Source organism: Hetaerina americana, unplaced genomic scaffold (genome assembly GCF_022747635.1).
Source record: "Hetaerina americana unplaced genomic scaffold, ioHetAmer1.1.p SCAF_21, whole genome shotgun sequence".
In the NCBI taxonomy this organism is placed as follows: Eukaryota; Metazoa; Arthropoda; class Insecta; order Odonata; family Calopterygidae; genus Hetaerina; species Hetaerina americana.
Window position 1 is genome coordinate 2,755,933 of NW_027286775.1, and position 21,607 is coordinate 2,777,539.

Here is a 21,607-nt window from a genome sequence, read left to right on the forward strand (position 1 = left end):
ACAAACACACATTCTCAGTGTGTTTACTGCAAAGACAAGCTGCTCCTATCATATCAAATCAATGGCCAACAAAGTGATTGCCTTCTCACAAGAGCTCCTCTGCCACTGCTCCAGAAAATCCAATTCTATGGTGGTACATCGATGCAGCAGATCTTTCTAAGTTGGCTCTCACACATTTATTCTCAAGAGATTTCGATCATCATTTATTTAGAAGGCAACTTTTACTTGAACAACTTTTGAGCTCTTGACAATAGTTTGGCAGCACACCCTCCTCTATGTAGAAACAATAGTTAAGCGGTAAAGCCACCAGAAGGGTTAGTATTGAGGTGGCCATGCTTCCCAAATGTGTGCATTGCCTATCATTCAAGGAATTAGTCTCTGATTCCCATCGACTTATGTTGACTGATGAACCAAAGAAAATTCACAGTGAAAATTCATTAAACTTAATGGAATGAACTGATAGCCAACCTCAAATTTAAAGCCAGCCTTCCTGAAAAGTATATCCCTTTCATCCTCATCATTTTCCACTGATTCAAGGAAAAAAATCTGATGTGCCAGTGCAAGACTTTTTCCATATGATTTTCATTTCCCAGAGAAAGGGACAATGTTACTAATTGATGGCAACTGATTGCATGACTCAGATACTCTTAAATGTGTTGTTTTTAAAAAAGCCATTGTTTTCTTCCAGGGCAGAATGGATCCAGCAGTTGCCATTCTAAGAAGAATGAACTGGTGCCAATGAAAGGATTTTTATGGTGATCACCTTGATGGGGGCCGAGAAAACATTCAAAATCCAAATTGAAGTATTTCATCTGAGATTACGATATTGACCATAATAAGACAATCCAATTTTTTCCATATAATGATTCTTTTCACACCATTTATTATTTCTACACGATTTGTGCATATAATGAGAACAAAATAGCACTTGATGAATATTCTTATAATTAGTAGTAGTCATAATTATTAGGGGAGGAGAATGATGGCTGAGGTCATCAGTGCCATTAGGTATAGGGAGTAGAACGTCTATGTGATATTTACCATATTTAATAACTTTATGGATATGTATTACTATTACATTGCTATCTGTGTTTTGGTAGGCGATTTGGTTGGGGCAGGATTTTCAATGAATGGGCAAAGGAAGGATTTTCTCTCATTCTAATTGGTTGATTGCACAACTGGTAAAATTTGAAAAAAAGGGAATATCTACTCTGACAAAAGATAGAACAAATAAAATTTGGTAATAATCATGTTAATAGTTTTATAGTTATTGTTCTGACGAAAACCTATCACATTCATACAGACACATGAATACACTGACAAACATCATTCAAAGAATCATCAAAACATATTCATGGGATGTCAAACATTTATTTTCTTTGAAATCCTGAAGTTGGATTTTTTCATGAAAACAATACTTTGTCCTGTACTACAGAGACATAATGGAGAAAGTAAAAATGCTTCTTCCTACACTGATTTTGATGTTATAGTAACCCAAAACTACTCCTAACTTGAATGTGTTTACCGTTTGTTGCATTTTTCTTTGCTTTTCTCCTTACTTGTATGATTATCTAGGTGGTTACCCACTATGGGAATTCCTCTCAAAAACTAAATCCTTCACCGCCTTGAAAATTTCCAGGCCTGATCATAGTCTAAAAATGCTTAACAAGAGTGGAATAAACAATTTGGGTATTTACTGCAAGTTCCTTACAACTAATTTTCATCACTGGCATTCATTCAATGCTGGGCACATTCTCAATTTAGATTAGACACCATGGCAGGCTCAGATTTGAGAATATTCATAATAAATTACAAGAGATATACTATAATTTCAGCATTCTTTTCATTTCTAATGTACAATAAGTTTCAGAGTTCAAAACATTATCAAAATTTGTAGATCAAACATTATCATTTATTACAGTTTTTTCAGTAATAAACTGCCTTTGTCCGGTGCTTAAAATTTCAATTAAAATAATGGCAAAAATGGATTTTCAAATATAATGCTAGAATATTAGTAATAGGATTTATATTTAAAAAGTAAACTTTGCATTTCATTGACATTGTACCTCTCTAAAAGTCAATATGGAAGTAATACACTAGATTATGTCTCTCGATCAGAATTACACAAAAAACACAAATGGGTTACTCAAAAAGATACGGCTTTCAATTTTCCACTGCATATTGCATTAGTTTTTTAATTATTATACATATGTGAATTATAGAATCACAATGTGTTACCATCTAAAACTACGAGACTATTCCTTTAAAAACTACTGCTTCACAAATTATCATTTTCTACAATGGGAAATGTTAAATTTATTTTACAATTATTATGAAATGGTCCCTGAAGCGCCCTACATTCCACGAATCATCCGATTTTATCCAGTCAAGGCAATTCCCCTTAATTGAAACAGAATTACCAGTTGCTGGTCATTGGAAGAAGCACTCCAGCATAACAGAAGTGCTTATATGTCCCAAATCTCATATCACACGATACAACATTGAATACACTACAATAAGTAAACAAAATGATGGTATGGCCTTTCTTTTCTAATGATGCTAGGTAAGTTGCTTATGAAAAAATATATAACACATTAATGATTAATAAAGAGCAGAAATGATGAGTGGGTTTAGAGCAAATGTTTGTTAAATATGCTGATTTTACATATCTCAGTAATTTTTTGCACATAAAGTTCTTCACTAATCAGTGGACACCTCTGGCAATCAATAATATTTCGTACAACCCGCAATTTCTGCCAAAGACAGGTCTCACCAAATATCACAAATTACTTTATGCCATCATTATATTTTTTTTAAATGTTGATGGAAAAACCGCAACCATTAACAAATGTTATACCAGCAAAGAAAGTAGTCTAGCTTTATTGGTTTATGAGGCAAAACAAAGCTCCAAATATTTCACAGAGTGTTACACTTAAAACTTCTCACAAGTAACAAATCAGAGTTACCTTCTCAACTAAAAAAAAAAATACCACTATTTCTTGAATCTGTCATAAAATCTATATAATTAAAGAAGATCGCCCAAGAAAAAGAGCACATACCATTTTTACGCCAACTGAAATTCCAGATCATTTTAAATTATTTTTTGCAGAGAACACAGTCTCTGTAATTAAACTAATTTTAACTGCATACTTTTGGAACATCAACAAAGTATTAAAAATATTTACTGAATTGGTAAAATCAAAAAAAAAAACTACTAATCACATTTTGTGAATTAATGAAAAAGCTAATCAACTACTGATTAATGTACAAATATAAATTTCATAGTCTGGGAATTGATGTTGCCAACCCACTATTGGTGAAAACAATTTTTTTTTTAAATGTCAATTAACAATAACCAGGTAAATATTTTCTGGTAATACTATGCTGACAATATGTCGTCCAAAAGTTTACATATATAGGAGGAGTAAATTCTTAAAAAAAAAATAACAGCTCGCAATGGTGAATGATAGTACTCAGTTATATTCTACAACTTTTAACAGAAATTAGCTGGCTCAATGATTAATTAGAAACTACATATAGCAATTTTTCGAGTGGCAAAAACTTTCAGCTAAGACAAAGACATTGGCTATAGGTCTAAAGCTATACAAATGGCAAGAGCCATTCTTTCCTCATAAAAATACAGTGGGGGATCACACTTTAATATACCAAAAATATGGAAAAAGTTTCCCATAAACACATTTCAGGCAGTGCATGTCATAATTTCATGAATTAAGAGCATTTTGGCAGTGCCTAGTAATAGCAGCTACACAATATTCACTCCCAACATGAATTATCACTAACTTAAAGGCAGGTTCATACACATCACACCGTAGCATACATTTCTGGCAAGAAAAGTAGCATTTAAAGAAAAGATGCAATCAATTATAAACAAATTGCATATTTAATTGGCACAAGGGAATTAAAATGGAACATTTTACACTTTAATCCTGTATTATCACCCTTAAACCTTCTCAATTCGTTATTCACATTTTTTAAACAGTGTTCAGAGATTCAATGGAAGAAAGGAAAACTATACCCAATTATCTTAATGCAACATTAAGGTCTAAATTGGTAACTTCAATAATTATTCACTAATACATGATAAAATTTAATACTTCCCAGTTCATTCTTTCATCAATGAATTACATGAATGGCTTCAAAATATTACCTTGAATGAGTAAATAGTGTGCACAAATATCACTTGATAAATGCTCAATTAACACTAGTAATTTAACATTCCAGAAAGCATATTTTGATGAATGCAATGCAAGTCTGTCCCTCTTCCAGCACATACTTTAAATTTTTTCCATGCCAACTTAAAATTACATCCGATGTTAACTTCCTTTTCCGACTCCAAAAAATGATTTACAACATAAAAGCAACATGAAGCATTATTAGTCAAAGCATAAATATAATTGCAATAGTTGCTTTCAGTGGCTATCTGGAAGAGCATGATTCATTAGCACTAGAAATAATGACTTTCAGTAACTAAAACTGATAACCAAAACAAGCTATCAGCTCTTGCACTTTCTCCTGAGACTAGATGGCACCACAAAAAAACATGGTAAGAATTTAAGTTACTAGCAATGGATAACTGAAAAGTGACAAATAAAGCTATTAAGATATGAAACTGTGCCAATACGAAATGTAGAAAACATAAACAACACATTGGTATCATTTGCAAGCTATTTTGCTTGTATTAACTGTGGTAAATTTTGTACAATAGTTATAATACTCCACAATATATTCAATACTTTAATTTGTGATCTGATGCATGCACTCATTTGTAGCAAGGCTTCTCAATTATGTAAACATGCACCTATAAAATGCAGATGGGCAGATTTGGAGCAATATATATTCATTAAAATTGCTACTAATCATAGTCAAGGAAAGTAGACAGCTAAATAGTGCAGTAAAACCTAACTAGCAAAAAGCATACAAAAACATAAGCAATAAATTAACTTAAATACATTTACGACTGCCATGCAGGTGTGGTATCTAAAGCACATCACACCCTTCATATGTTCCAAAGTTTTATGGTACAATACATGAGTCAAATTATACCACAAATGTGTGAACTTAAAGTATGTAATGCATCAAAAATAAAAACATTTTTAACAATAATCCCCACATTTAACTGCTTGGTAGAGGTGTGTGAATGTGACAAATTTCAATTCAAATGGGATACATTTCTTATATAAGAAACATTTCAAATTAATTTAATTAATTAAGGTTAACAAAATTTCAACTTCAACAAAATTTTCGACAACAGCCATTTCTATCATTTTATGTTTAATTGACTTAAAATGGTTTGCATTTTCAGAGCAAAAAATAGGAAGTGAATGATGATAACACAAGATATGAGTCTTTGGTGCTCCTAGTAGTGATGCCACAATAAGATGAAAACTGCCATTTTCTGAAACCAAGTTTTGGACTTCACCGAAATAACTTTGTGTAAGTTTAGAAAATGCCATTAATTTAAGCAGATATCCACATAATATTTATACAGCAGGCATTTTATTGCTGGGTACACTTCAAACTAATAAAAATAATTAATTATTAGCCTGTTATCATACCTTACTTGACAATTTTTCCTTGCAATTTCTAAACTTGAAATTCTCATTTTAAAAGATAAGCATAAGGGACAAAGAAAAAGAGATTATTAGAACATTGCGAGAAACCATCAAACAAAGCTAAATTTAAAAGCTCCCACATTAATTTGCATTCCTAACTATTACAACTAGTTGATTTTGGAACCACCTTAAGAAACATCCTTCTACGTCTAGTGAATATGAAATTTAACAAAAAATGTGAGATAACCATTTAGAGTTACTGAGTAAACATGCATTATTTGATCAAATGAGACCAGATGAAACTACATTTCTAACATAGGAGAGTTGGTTCATGAAAAAAACAAACAGTCAACGATGAGTTATCTGAATTTGGCAAAATTTTTTCCTTAACTTCTTTGCAATGCAAACATATAGGTGACTTAGGAAATATTCTGGAGGTTGTCGATGAACTTGTAAAGCTATTTCCAGCTGAAAAAATCATTCCTCTGTCGATATTTTTCCCTTTACAAATGGTATCTTTGTTACAATTAAAAAAAATAACTATGTGATATTCATTTGTCAATAATATCTCCATTAATAGCAACAGATAGTCTAATTACATACTTCAATGAATATTACGGGGAGGGAGGACCTTTTTCTTGGTATTGGGCACTATCACTTAGGAAGTACTTCAGTAAATTAAGGGAATCACTAAATCACATGAAATCAATGTGGTTGAGCCTGAGATATAAAAAATGTACACATCAACATTCAGGTATTCATCGAGTTGATGAATATAGCCATTAGAATTAGAGTAATACATCAGTAAAATGAGTGTGCTCTTGCAAATACTTCTGAGAGTGGCAGAAAAGTCATGCTGGGTAGGAGTACTAACAAAAACGAGAATTGTTAAGCTTTTTCATACGAATTTTAAGTGTAAATAGAATAATCATTATTTGTATTTATCTTTTCAGATTATGATACTTATATTTGGAAGAAATTCAAGTTTTTGAAGACAGTAAATCTTGAAAAAACCATGGATGAGTCAGAAATGTACACAAAATTAAATCTGGCCAGCCCTCTCTCATGATGGAAAAACCAGGGTGCCGTGTACAAAATGTTATCATGCAGTATGGCCAAAATGAAGGAGTTATCCCAGAATCAGATACTAGTGAATGAGTTTCTTCTCCAGCAGGAAATGTAATCACAGAAATTCTATTTTTACATCCTTTGATAAATAACAGAAAATTTATTGACTACAATACTAAAGAGATTTTAAAATAAATGTCCTCTAGTCCTTATTTCATCGTTAATTTATGCACATTTACGTTTCTGGTTCTTGTTAGCTAACGTTTTCATTTTCTCGCCCATCAATACTCGTCATTCCAAGAAAGAAACATATATTTTTACTTGCCTATTTTTGGTTTGGACAAATGAAATGGTACTTTCTTATGTCTCCTTTAAAAATTGTACATTTTATATAATGAAGGATTTAATAAATGCAATATTGGAAAAACTAAGTCTAATACTAGCCGCCTTCAATTTTCTAGATACTGGCAAAACTTCGCTTGGATGTGAATAGTAAATAATTTGATTTCAAACCTCAATAATTTAAACAATAGGATTTGAGATTCAAATAATTTACTCAAACAGGTATGATTGTTCATTTGAAGTGAAAAGTCATGATTCACACACCAATACTATGAGTTAACACATTTAAATAAAGAATACATCGGCACTGAAACATTACACTGCATTGTCATCCATCTCATCGACCAGGTAGGTAAGGCTGTGGGTAAGATATTCTCCAGTTTTTTTACATAGGGTATTATTAAATCAAAATTATTCACATATGCTGTGCAATGGTATTAACTTAAAACAACAATACTGAAACAGTAACAATAACTGAAACAAAAGAAAAATTTCATCTTTAAACATGCTTAAGCTAATTATAATATAAAATAACAGAAGTAATAAAATAAAATGCAATATTGAGATTTGACTGGATCAGTGAAAAAATACTGATGGAATTAGGACTAATTGGCAAAGAAAATTCATTATCAATTTGTTAATCTAGACCCAAGAGAAATGGCGCTTGTACATTTAGGCCAATGAATAAAACTAAGGCATACATATTTCTTATGATTCACCAACTTTCTTGCATTACTACAATTTAGAATTACAGAAATATATGAATACGTAGAGGTATTAAAATGCTCTAATGTAAAAATTCATTTTATACACCACTAATTTCTACTCAAAGTAGCACTTTCTAAAATTCACCTCCTAGGTAAAGCATTTAATCTAATTACATGAATGATATATCATTAACTTATGGATTTTATACTTTACTAATGGTGTTATAAAAATGTCATGATCTATCGTGAATATGGATTATTTGAATAGGGTGTCATCTTATCTTATTATCTTATACCTTACTATATTATCTTCATGTATACAGAGATAACAAGTAGTCCTTCAATTTTTAACAAAAGAACAGCAAATGCAAAAGCATTTTAAACATTTAAATTACAATCAACTTTCCATGAAAGGCCCAGGAGAGTTTTTACTAAATTAAAACTGCCCACTTTTGGATAAAACATGTTGAATCAGGCATCCATCCATGAGAAATAGTTCTCAAACTATTTCAAAAAAAGATACTCATTTTTACACACAAATACACTCTTATTCTAAAATCATTCCATGTAACCATGGTTACGACATTAATTTCCATTAATAAATTAAGGGAATTTTATTTACACTGCAAATTCATTTCCATGTACTTAAACAGCATTCCGACATGAAAAACATTCACTCACAACTTCCAATGGTACCTTTACGATCAAGTGGGGAGATTGATTCCTCTGGCAAGCTGTTCTCCAAAATATTGTCCTGGTCAACGGCTACATTATCTCCCTTGACTAGATTTCCACAAGCAAATATGTTCATGGGGTCCACTCGCTGCTTCACTGCTTTCAGAACTTCCACACCCAAGGGAGACACTGCATCGGACACCCAGCGCCGCCTTATTTTCCCCACCCCATGATGATGCGACACACTTCCCCCAGAAGCCAAAATTTCATTGCGAGCAGATGCCTCTATTTCCTCATAAACCTCTACAGGGTCTTTCCCAGCAAGTTCTGAATAATTGAATGCAAAGTAAAAGTAGACACATGCTCCAGCATCATACGTTTGAGTGACTCTGCAAGTTATAAGGAAGTGTCGTACGCCATGAACTGTGAAAAAATAAAAAAAATCTAAGAAACCTGCATCATGATTATTAAAAATCAAATACCTGCATATTAGAATGTGCGTATCCATTTTATGGATCAATTTGATTTTCATCATCAACGAGAAATTAAATCTTTCCTGCTGAAAGCAAATGTGAGGAATAACAAATTAAATTTACTAAAAAAATATACTTAACAATCATGACATTCTACTGGAAAGAGTTACAGTTAAGTTAAGAAACATCGGGCTGGCAAAATTCACTCGCAAATATGAATATTCTACTTTTTGTGAAATACCAACATAATGTAAAAATTCTATCATTAGCAGAAGCTCTTGTTTACAGTGCTTCTTTCTTTAAAAAAAATATGCTCACTGAAACTAAATGACCAACAAACTTCATTTCAATGGAAATCATTTAGACCTTTTTCTCATAAGATGGGGCAATGTGGGCCTTGCCAATTTTGCTCGTGCAGAAATAATAAGAATCTAATGTGTACAATGCAAACTAGTAATGGTGAAAAACCTCCAAAACACAACAGAGGCTGGTTTCATGTTTGAATATATATTCCTTACACTTAAGGATCAAATGTTGTAAACCCTATGTTTGATGAAAACACTGACGTCAATAACATTTTATTTTTATTAGCATTTTGATGCTATAATCATTAAATGCTCATCACATCTTTGATAGTTGCCCTGGTTAAACAACGTCATTTAAACATGCTACTGATTTCAATATCCTTCAGGCAGAAAAGAAGCTCTTTTAAATGTTACCACTCCTGCATCACATGTTCGAATGTGCACCAGATTGCGTAGCCCTCTCCCCACTGTATTGCTAACACATCAGCAAAGGTCATTACAATCTCATGTTTTTCCTTCAGCTACAAAGCATGCTAGTCTGCACAGATTATTTGGAAAGTGCCCTATGTATTTCCAGATAACGCTGCAGATTCCAATTCAATCATGCTCGACATAACATGAGGTCCTTGCACCACTGTTTGATGGAACATTTTGCTAAGAGTTAAGACCTGTGGCATGTAGATTTTCTCCCTTTAAATCAAATATTATTAGAACATTTAATAATTTTCCGAAAATTCCTTTTTTTAATTATTTAATTATTTTATTCGCTACATTCAGATTATCTAATTCTAATTAGTTTTGTTTGATTTAAATAAACATAATTAAGAACTTCAATTCGGACAAAAGAAAGAATATTTCAAATCTAGCATATGTTATTGTCATACCAAAAATATTTATTTATCTGGCACAACAGAGCAGGCAAGGCACACAGTTTCTTGCCCTAAAATTCAAAGGAATGAGCAGGAAAAAATGTTTGAGAACAGAGAAATGGAATATTATTTTAATAAATTAAATATGTAGTAATTTGTTTGAACATTCATTAAACCACTAATCAGATTTTTAAGGCAGGGATACCTAGGTTATTTAATAATAAAAGAACTTTATGATAATTTATTCGATTAACCAATTATTAGTTTTAAATATGCCAGCACATTTAGAGCAGGGGTGTGCGAAGATTCATTAGCATTGATTTCACAATGAACCAGCTAAAATGTTAACCAATCCAATCATGCCAAAAAAGATTGGTTAACTGAAATTACAGAACTTCTTGCATGGATCCAAACAGTCTTCAATGATAAATTCACGCACCAGAAAAATGAACATTTTTGTGATTGTTTTCGTACACATGATTTCAAGCATGAAAAAGTGGACATTGAATTTCAACATTTTCAAGAAAATTAGCAAATACAAGTACAAAGAAGATAATAGTTCATAAAACTGCACTACTATTGATAGTGTGAACCTTCCTGTGATGGACCCCTATGATCACAAGTCTCCATCAATTTTAACTTTCAGACATTTTTAAAGAGGAACTCCATTGCAGCTGAGGACACTGAGATAAGATTGTGACCACTCCAACACAATTTTCACCACGAAAAGCACTACTTCTAAATTTTCAATGGTATGCAAGCATCAGAAGTATTTGAAACGACTAACAAAACCATTCAATATAACAAACCGACCCCGGTGGCGGCGGGGTAACGTCCTCGTCTGCCATTCCAAGGGTCGCGGGTTCGATTCCCGCCTGGGTGAGTTTTCCTCCACCTAGGGCTTGGGTGTTTGTAAATGTGATCATTGTTATCGTTGTTAATAGTTCGATGTAAAGGCCAGAATGTGCTGTTTTCGGACTTATACTGAATAAATAAAATAAATAAATAAATAAAAAACCCTTGGTATTAACAAAGAAGATTTGATAACAAGTTATTGGCATGAAAAACTTACTTCTTATGCAAACACGCCATCAATACCACCGCAAATTTCTTCGTAAATTGTGCAAATACCACACAGATAGACAAGAATTTCAAATATCTAACATACCTTTGCATTCTTGGGCCACTCGATATTTGACATTACGGCATAGGGCGATTGTACGATCCCAAGGTACTGATGTTTCAAATGACTCAGAAACAACATTGTACTCCAAACCCAAATCCTAGAAATAATAATGCAATGAGAGGCTCATTATACATGCACTGATATATACAAGGACGAATTTCTTTAATTTTTCTGGTTTCTCGGCCAGAGTAACAATTTTCACAGATGAAATTTTCGTGACAACTTATCAGAATATCAGTTTGACACTGAATTTCTCTAGTGATCCCACCACTGGCACCATTGAAGTTCAATCACAATAAGGGACTTTCAAAATGTGCATAAATATCCAATCAACTTCTTTTCTCAATTTGTTATTTCAATGAAATTTTTTACTCCCAAAATTGAAGAATTTCAAGGTACATATTTAATAGTTTCTACAGATTTCCAAATTTTCCAAGATATGTTCTAGAGTTTCAAAATTCTTCAGTCTTCTAGCAACCTCTAATATTACACTTTTCCTAATAACAAAACATATTACCCGAATATAAGCAATGACGAACGTGAGCATATAACCCCGTTCGCCATTAGTCTGGCCAGCAGGGACTCCTCCATATTCTTTTGCGATGGCATATATTTTCTTCTCCTGCAAGGCCACATCTTCAGGCTCACCTTCAAAAACTAGGGTGGCAACACACATCTTGTCAGGATGGAGGCCAAGCAAGTACTTTGCATAAGCATGCTTAACTCCTTCGAGGAATCGAGACAATGGCCCAGGAGCTGACCTCAACACTTGACCAAAGTGAAATTGCTCATTGTCCATCAATCGAATTGAAGCAGGCTGACAGCGCTGTAAATGAAATATTTGGCATTTCAGACCCATTTGAATCAAACAATTTAGATATTTGGCTGGTTGAGTTTAAAGAGCCATTAAAATAAAGATATGACATCAAATAATCAAAGGCAGTTCCCAGGTTCTAGATTCAATTTTGACACCAGCCCCCTCTTTATGACTGGGCATATGGGGCAGAGGGGTTTGACACAAAATCGTTATCTTATTCCTAAAAACCAGTATAAGAATGAACAAAAAATTCTTCTAATTTAAAATTTCTTCTAAAATGTCAAATACTCATAAAATCAATACACCATATAGGTACTCATCACTTAACCCTTTCAGTGGTGACTAAAATTTTTCCAAGTCAAACCCACTAGGGCATGTTCTTAAATTGGTTGGGTTTTGAAACCATGTAGACCACAGAATTCTTCCGAGATAGAACGTTCCAGGCAGCAGAGTAAGGTTTAGCACTTTTACAGGCATACCACTTTAAGGGCAAAGGGCAAAGGGCGAGTTTAAAGGGCAAATTAGGAAAGCATTGCCATATTTGTCAAGGAAATTGAAAGCATCATTTTGCACAAATTGGACATGGTGCACCAACCAAATTAGTTGTAAAAAAAACATTTATAATTGCAATTAGAATTTGAAAATACCTGTTTTATTATGTTGAGACAACAACATGAAGGAAAGACTTCTTCACAAAAATAATGGAATAAAAATGTTAGCAGCATTAAAATATAATAATAACAGTTTAAAAACATTTTGATTGTCATTTAGAAGAATTGCAATTTGTTGTTAGCACAGTCAGAATTGATCATCCACTTTCAAGAACCTCAAGTCACAAAAAATAACTTAGGTGCTTCTCCACCCTTACCAAGAAACAATTGAAATATTGAAGATACTTAATAATTTCAAAAGAGAGGGCAAATACATACATACCAGTAAGTATACTTTCAGAAAAGAAATCAACAAAAAAAATCACACTCCACCAAAGAGTACATTCTTTACAAAAGGGGAGAAAAATTAAGTACTGACATATCTGAGATTCAAAGACTTGCTAGAATTGAAAAAAACTGCTGTCCAATAGCATGGACCATCACAGGATGAAGTGGAATCTTCAGGAATCGTGGCCTTACCTTCATATACCAAATTTCTCACTCTAACTTTAAACAATTGTTTAACAATATTTGAACATCCATATGCTAAATCAGAAGGTGAAGTTTTCCAAATTTATTCAATTATGATTACTGTTGCTACCATGCACTGACAAAATATATGGAGTTAATTATGTTGCTTCTCCTTCCTCAGCATATTCCCGTGACATCCCATATATTTCAAATTAGACTACCCTCAAAATAAGAATCAAATTTCATGCAAACAAAAGTTGACATTCTTGTGTGATCCGATTTTTCAAAAAAAAAAAATCTGACTAAGGATCCATAAGTTTCCTTGTTGGATGAAAATACCACTAACAATGGAGAAAACTGCCAATGAACTCATTATTATTTTTTTACAATGATTACGCTGCAAATATGGTACGGCAAAACACCAGGAAACATCAAATTTCCCCCAATGTAATTTTATCAAAATGATTACCGATCACATGGCTTTTTTTGAAATGACTACCAAAGATACTCATGCTTACATGTGAAGAATGAAAGTGATTAGAAATTTCAATATGTAGGGAGTGGAAGTCTTTAGAATAAGATTCTAAATCCTGGGCTGTAACACAAATGTAGGGACAGGAGTATGGTGGAAATGGTGGTGGCATTTTCTTAATAATCCACCTCAAACACTACTAAGAGTAGAGGATTCAAGTAAACATACCTTTTTAGCAACCTCCCTCATACACTGCACACCATATTCAAAGTCTGGAAAAACAATCGATCCATATTTCTTGCATTTTGGTAATGGCCTAATTTTCAGCACAACTTCTGTGATGACTCCTAGAGTACCTGTGGACAAATTGTTTATCAATACAGGGTGAAATAAATCATTAAAAAAGTTGAACAGTGGTCTAGTACACAGTGGTCATTTATTCTCCAGATTCCCTTCCCCAACTTTCCTGACCAAGATTCCCAGTCCCAGTTTATCCCAGTTTTTCTACTGCTTCAAGTCAGGATTAGACTTTGCTTTGGATCATCACCTCATTGCTTTACATGCCATTGGTATCAATAAGGTTAGCTCAAAACTTTAAATTAGTTTCTGGCCAGGATCTCCATGCATAAATGAAAATTTTGGCCCATATCCTCATTTTCCACTAATTTTTAGAAGAAGCTTTTATATTTTTCCCAACCCTGTAATAAAACAAGCCTGGGTAATATTAAACACTTTTTGTACCACCTTATTTAATGTCGCACATACATTCAAACATACCAATCATGAGAAAATTTAACTTTAGATAAAATATTAATGAAAAATTATTGCTTTCAGAACCGGAAAAGAAAATACTTTGTTATTCCACACATATTTTATCATGCACGTCCCAGGTTTCAACTTACGAAGTCCTCATCAGTCATCACCTGATGATGACTTTGAAAGTCGAAACCTGGGTCATTCATAGTCTAATATATGTGGGAGAACAAAAGCATATTCTTTTCCAATATGAATTGCTTCCACAAAGTGACGCCTCAAACCATTCTATTCTTTCAGTCCCATTTAAAATTTTATAAGAGTTTGATAAATGAACAGCCAACTTTTGGTACTTTGTGCCATTGTGCTATAGTTTTATGCATTCTTACTTAACTACAGTAAAACATAACGTAAATGAGTGTGGTCAACCAATCAACTCCAAAAGCAAGTGCTAAGAAACTAATTCTACGAATTTCTCCTACTAAAAATCTACAATGTGACTACAAATACCTGTAACATTGTGAGTACAATTATTCATAATAACAATCATGTTCCTTTAAAGGTCTCAAAATTTCCGAGTGTAAGAGGACGACGCCTTGGTAGCTTAACTAGCTAAAGCACTCAACCGAGCATGAAGGGATCTCAGTTCGAATCTTGAATCTCTGATCAAGAAGTATTATTTTTACACTTTGAAATTGTTGCATTTTAAGATTAAAGATCTTTTTCACTGTCCAGGTCACCTGGCTTTTGCCTAATTTTAATGTTAATCAATAAAGAAATAATCACCCACAGAAGGGGAATACACAACAATAATTGTTCATGATGTCACGTGCCCATAATTCCTCTTGGAACCATTGTGAAACACTAAATAATAGGCTCCCAAGTATATTCAGACACCATTAGTGATGGGGTTTTCAATTATAGTTCCCCTCATTCTCTCTCCTGAAGGTGCAGAGGAAAACTAGAGCACTAGAATGACTTCTTTTCAAAGGTTAACATCTACCAATCTCAAATGTCTAGCAATAAATAATAAAATAAATGTCTCATCTCCAGGAAAAATACTGGGGAGAATACTGCTGTTTTGAGCATATACCAGGAAGCAAAATAAAAATGCATGGCATTAGAACATCCCACACTTGTAGTAATCGTGCTTTGGTTTTAAGGCACTTCAAGTCATTTCACAATGTAAACTCATTTATTAAAAATCCATTTCCCTGCATATAAACTTCCATATTTTTTATAGAATTCCAGTCAATTTACAAACTTAGCACAATTTCATGCACATATTAAAGTTGTGACCAAAGACGACATTAGAGACTAGCTTGCAGTGATGAATATATTGGCTTTTTAAAGGATGGGTTTCAAAAGTAATGCATTTATTTTTGTATGATCAACACAGACCCCCAAGGTTGGTGGGGAAGGTCGAAGGGTGAAGATCAAGAGTGGAAAAAAGTTTCCTTGACCAGGAGTTACACCAAAGACCTTTGACTTGCCAAGCCAAAGCTCTACCAATTAAGCTATCAGCCCATCAAGGCTAGCATTGGCCTGGAAAGTCAAAGGTCAGTGGTTCAAGTCCTGGTCAATGACAGAATTGGTCCAGCAAGGTGAAAATCTATAATTCAAGTCACGGTCAAGGAAATTATTTCCTGATTATCACCTTTGCCATTTCAACTTCCCCAAAAATCTTGTGTCTGCCTTTTTTTTATATTTATTTCTGTCCCTTTCCATTAGATCTAGCCACGCATGCTCCAATGCTCCATGTATTTGCAATTTGATGGGTTTTCAGATTTCAATTTTATTCAAATTCCAAACAGCTTCGAAAATTTGTCTTAAGGCAACGCTGTTCATTGGTTTTGAATGAATATCGACACAAGAATTTCCACTATTTTACTGGCAAAAAAAGGAAATCATATACAACTGGGTATATTTTTTCAAAGAGCAGTTATTCTGGAATCTAATAATTTTTCATGGGGTCATCTATGGTTAGTACTTTTAATAAATGGTTTTTATCATTTGAATACTTGTCAGCCAACCTCGGATATAAATTACGCATATATAATGGTTTCTGCTACTCTAAATATCAATTTACCATTAGAGGTTAAGTCAAGGTCAATTTTACAGTACTTTACACATAATAATTGCCCCTATAAAACTGACTCCAGACTAACCAGTATTTAAAGTATGAACTTATAATTCATCACACACTTAATGGCCCTTCTTAGACCAGACAGTTACAGCACTAAGAATATTACCTTCTGAACCCAGAACAACATGGTGAAGATCAGGTCCACACGACAGTCTAGGTGCGCGTCCCTGTTTTTCAAGAACACCAGTTGGTGTGACCATCTTCACATGTACAACAAGATCCTCAATGTTGCCATACACATTTTTTTTCATGCCAGAGGCACGAGTTGCTACCCAACCACCAAGACTGAAAGAATAAAGAGATTTCTTGATAATCAATTTTTTATTTTCAGGAACGTACCTGTACGTACAGGTACGTTCCTGAAGATGCTACAGTGTAGCGAAACTAGTTGAAAATAAACAGTTATTTTATGTGGAAACTGCAAAGTTATTTCGTGAAACTCCTGTTCGCAATGGATTTCCACAAAGTCTCGGCCTCAACCATCAATCACGGAAGTTTCCAAGTTGAGGGCATTGTGAATAATGGAGGAAATAAAAATCAACGGGAGGTAAAGCCAATGATGAAGATTGGCATATGGTGGGTGAGAGAGACAGCGCTGTTGGGGAGAAATTTGCAGAAGGCAGGCAAATGGATGAAAGAGATGCTGAGAGACAATGATAAGCCAAAAGCGACACTACGTAGAGAGCACAAAGCTGGTAAACTGAAATGGAGGAAGAAAAAGAAAAGGCATTTTGAATGGATTAAAGGAAGGCAGATAGTAGCTTTAAGGATTTTTTAAGCAAGGCTTACAAGTAAAGCAGCATGTAAGGTCAGCATACAACTTAAACCAACCCTAAGTTGGTACACCAACCGCTAATAAATCAAATCTAAATAATAGGGTGGCCATCATATGGTTTCTAATTCAAGTTTTTTCCAAGTTTCCTAGCACAGTAATTTGTTTACAAGGTGTTATGTCACCAATTTTACTACCTAATCTCCTCAGAGTTACTCAACCTGCGGAGCATCATTTATATTGCCAAATATTTCAGCATATTCCACAGTAGCAAAGACATTCATTGGTAGATATGATTTTCAAAAGTCATTTTTAAAATTTGACAGCTCCCCTCTATCAAAATCCTACTTATGGTAGAGAAAATACCTCCCTTGGGATTTCGGCGTTCTACATTTGATGCTTTAAAAACACATAGATGAACATTAACTGTGCCATGATACCTGTTTTGAATTTTATATGATTTAATAAAAATAGTGTTAAAATTAAATGGCTTACCTAAATCCCACTTCAGGTACAGAGATTACTTCATTTGAGTTTTCCAGGTTTTTGCATAATTTTTCAAGATTTTCCCATTCCTGGCTTTTTTACTCTCACTTTCAAGGATTCAAGGAATACTGGCCACACTCTGAATAAAGTTTTAAATCATGAAGTACCAGAGTGGAGCATTTATGCCATCGCTCGCAGGGGAAGTTGACATGATAGATATCTTAATGCAAGATAGTTGGAAATAATTTCATGGAATGTTATTATGTTCTCATGTACCAACTAACCTTCTTTCGGGCAAATTATAACCAAAAATCTCACATCTTCAGATACATTATGAGCAACCATCAATAGCAGTACAAAAGTGTACTAGCTTAGGATATCAACACGTGAACTCACTTCATTATATGGCTACTAATTTTAATTTTTCTGTCTTCACCTTTCAGGATTTCTTAATAAATGCTTTGTGAGAGGCTACTGATATTCCAGAACTTATTCTGTGTGAACAGGCATAAGTGCTTCAACAGAGAAATGAAGACTATAAAACAATGGGATCAACCTTTAATAATGACACAATTCAGAATGTAAAAATTATGTGCCTTGACCGGGATTCGAACCCAAATCCCTCAATATCCAGTCGAGTGCTTCAGCCAGTTAAGCTATCGAGGCGTCCTCTTAAACTCTCAAATTTTGATAGCTTAACTAGCTGAAGCACTTGGCTGGACATTGAGGGATCCGGGTTCGGTTCCCAGTCAAGGCGTATGATTTTTTACACACTGAAATTGTTGCATTGAAATGCATATTAGCAGAAGACTCCATTATATGTTACTGTTGCGGTATCTCCCACAGTTTCTTGGAACTTTTATAACGATTTAATTTTTAGATGCCTTGATGACAGAGATCATTTGCAAACAATAGAAATATGTTCCATTCATGATTGCCCAAGTTCTTTCAAAGTAGAGAAAGGATCAATGATTTCTTTTGCTGCATAATTCATAAAATGACTTTTTCAAAAAGCTAACAGGGCTTCGACATAAGTATCATATAAAAAATTAGCTCTTACAATAACTTATACACCAAAACCAAAAGCTTTCGTCATTTTGATTTAAATTTATGGATAGATGCAAATATTATATAAAATATATTCGAAGTTTTGAGGCTTAACTTAGCAGAAATCCATTATCACTGAAGTAAAAAAAACAATGCATCTTTCCACCAAATTTTTTTTAGCAAGATACATGTTTTTTAACTTCAATGATAATATATAACTTTCAGAACTTATTTAGCTATTCCTTACCTAGAAAACTCATATGAATCAGGCTCATGTCCAGTAGTAAATCCTTGAGATTTCAATTCACGCTCCAAATCTTGGCCTATGATACCAGATTCACAGCATGCAATTAGGTTATCTCTGTCAAGCCAGAGAATTCGGTTCTGCAAATATAAGTTGCATAGCCAAAAAGATTAATAAATTATTGCACAAGGTGTGTTATTGAAATTCTTTTTGCTCTTCAGAAATTCTTACATAGCAGTTTCAGGGTTAACTTTGTGGAATTCCTTCATGATGAGGTTAGAAAAAGAAACTTTGCACTTCCACATAAAAGATTTAATGCATAGTAATAATAAGATATGCAGTATGAAAACCATGGTCGTTTGAAGTATTAAATCTTAATGTGAAAGGGCAGTTTCTTTTTCTACCCTCATCAGAAATTTTTACATTAGGAACACAAAATGGCACTAATGTGTAATGAAATAGGATATCTTTCACAACCACATTGGTAACATTTTTTATCCTCTTATTACCAATTTTACAACATTTACTCAATTGTTGAATAATCCTGATACTAATCAAGAAAATTTTGAAAAAAGGCCCAAAATGACTATTTTGAGAGGCCTAATAGTCCCAGTGGATTTATTTTTAATAACTGAACCACAGTGGGTGAAATTCAACAGCAGTAATTTTAAGAAAAGTAAAGAAACTTCTGGAAATGCTGCAACAGCAACTTTGGCAGGGTCATCCACCATGTCTACTCATATGCAAGAGTTTCACAAGATAACAATCATTCGTCTAGACCAAGATTCAAACCCAGAATTCTTGAATTCCTGCAGAGTGCTCCAGTCAGTAAAGTTGATGAGAAGTTCACAGTGTCAGAGGACAACCCGGCCAGTTAACTGACTAACGCACTTCGCTACAAATAGAGTGATCTGGTCTAAAATGGAATCTAAGATGAATGACTTTTACACGTAAAAATTTCACATTTTCAATTGTAATTGAAGTACAGTCATTTATTAATATGCACACAAATTAGTGACTCACAGTAAACAATTATAAACCACAACAATTTTTTAAAGAGAAAGCAGATTTGTGAAAGTCTGCTTCAAAAAAAACAATGAAACACACTTAAAATCACTCATGGGACAAGTAATTTGAAAAAAATAAGTTAAAATTATGTATCATACGAAGAATTGAAAAATGCTACGGTCAAAAGCCTCTGGACAATATTTTCATCTCAAAACTAGAAATTAATACAAAGATGAATATTAAGTATTATTATATTAATAGAGCAAAGATATAACCAAAAACTGCAAACAACAACTTTGGGCACTAGCCCTTTCCCTGGAACGGGACTGATTCCATTCCTAAGGAAGAGCTAAAAAATGTGCCAGGTGATGCAAGATTTTTCAATCAAAAAATACAATCTGATTTTCATCCATTCAGATAATGTGATAGTAGGAATGTGATCCAACAGTGAACAAATCGCAATACGTCTGAAAAAATATCAACTTTTAAATGTGACCTACAATGATATTGAGGAATTAAAGCTCAATTTTTGCAAGATTAACTTCAAATTCAATCTGATAATACACACTATAAAATTAATATTAATAGGCATGATATCACTGAATATCTTAATAATAAAAAATGAAATAAGTTAGATTGCACTCTTTCCCTTTTTATCATTTACAGGGTTTCCACTTTTTAAATTTGCAATGCTTGCAATTTGCAGCACTTACAATTTGATAAACAAAATGGTCAACAATAAACAAAGTGCAGTGTTAACTCAAGCAAAAAGAGTTCAATTGAGAACACAAGTATGACTTGTGAAGGAAATTGCAAAAGTTTCTTTCATATTAATGCTCCAGGCTGACGAATTTAAGTCAAAGTAATAAAAGAAAGCATAGAAATGACATAGACATGCAATATTTGTCAGAGGTTAACCTATGATTTCTCCAAGAAGGCTCCCATAGATTGTAGCAAATGAAGATTTGAATCTTCGTCAAAGTATAACGATCGCCATGTTTTGAAGGATCAGGGTGAATCAGGGTCATTATACCGCTCTAACAAAATGACTTGCAAAGGAAATTACAGAGTGTATAAAGGAAAATAGAAGAGGAACTGGAATTCAGAAGATTCAAAAAAACAGCAAAATGAATAAGGGCTGTGTTTGCTATGAACTAACCCAAAATATGTTAACTTATGAAATGAAGATATCCTGAAAGCTGTAAGGGCAAGGGTGACAGAAAACAAGACCGATGGACTTGAACCAGAACATATGATTTCTGAACCAACAGAGAATACGGCAGGAAAGGAGGAAAAAGGCCTGTTAAATAAGGGTGATGAAAAGACACTAAGGGGTAAGAGATGAAACAATTTAAATCATACTGTGATAGGCACAAATACATTACTTAGAATATTTCTCATACTGAAAAGAGATAGGATTTCTCTGGTCAATGTCAAGGTAGACATGGCTAGCAAATATAGTCTCAATCCATTGAAATCCAGGAGTAATTGTTTTATTTCACGGATATATTGCCAGCCTATATTAATGAGAAATGCAGAATTA

The 21,607-nt window shown here is 33.5% G+C and overlaps 1 protein-coding gene across 1 annotated transcript in view; it reads right to left on the reverse strand.

Annotated features, from left to right (window-relative positions):
- Positions 1–1,951: 1,951 nt before the first annotated feature.
- Positions 1,952–21,607, reverse strand: part of Agps (alkyldihydroxyacetonephosphate synthase) — a 32,159-nt gene continuing 12,503 nt past the window's right edge. The window contains exons 6-11 of the mRNA XM_071586216.1: positions 19,060–19,196; positions 16,614–16,792; positions 13,837–13,964; positions 11,716–12,024; positions 11,181–11,295; positions 1,952–8,788 (exon numbers count right to left, since the gene is read on the reverse strand). Of these exons, the coding sequence (XP_071442317.1) occupies positions 8,364–8,788; positions 11,181–11,295; positions 11,716–12,024; positions 13,837–13,964; positions 16,614–16,792; positions 19,060–19,196 (1,293 nt within the window). The 3' untranslated portion in view covers positions 1,952–8,363. The remainder of the gene's footprint in view (positions 8,789–11,180; positions 11,296–11,715; positions 12,025–13,836; positions 13,965–16,613; positions 16,793–19,059; positions 19,197–21,607) is intronic.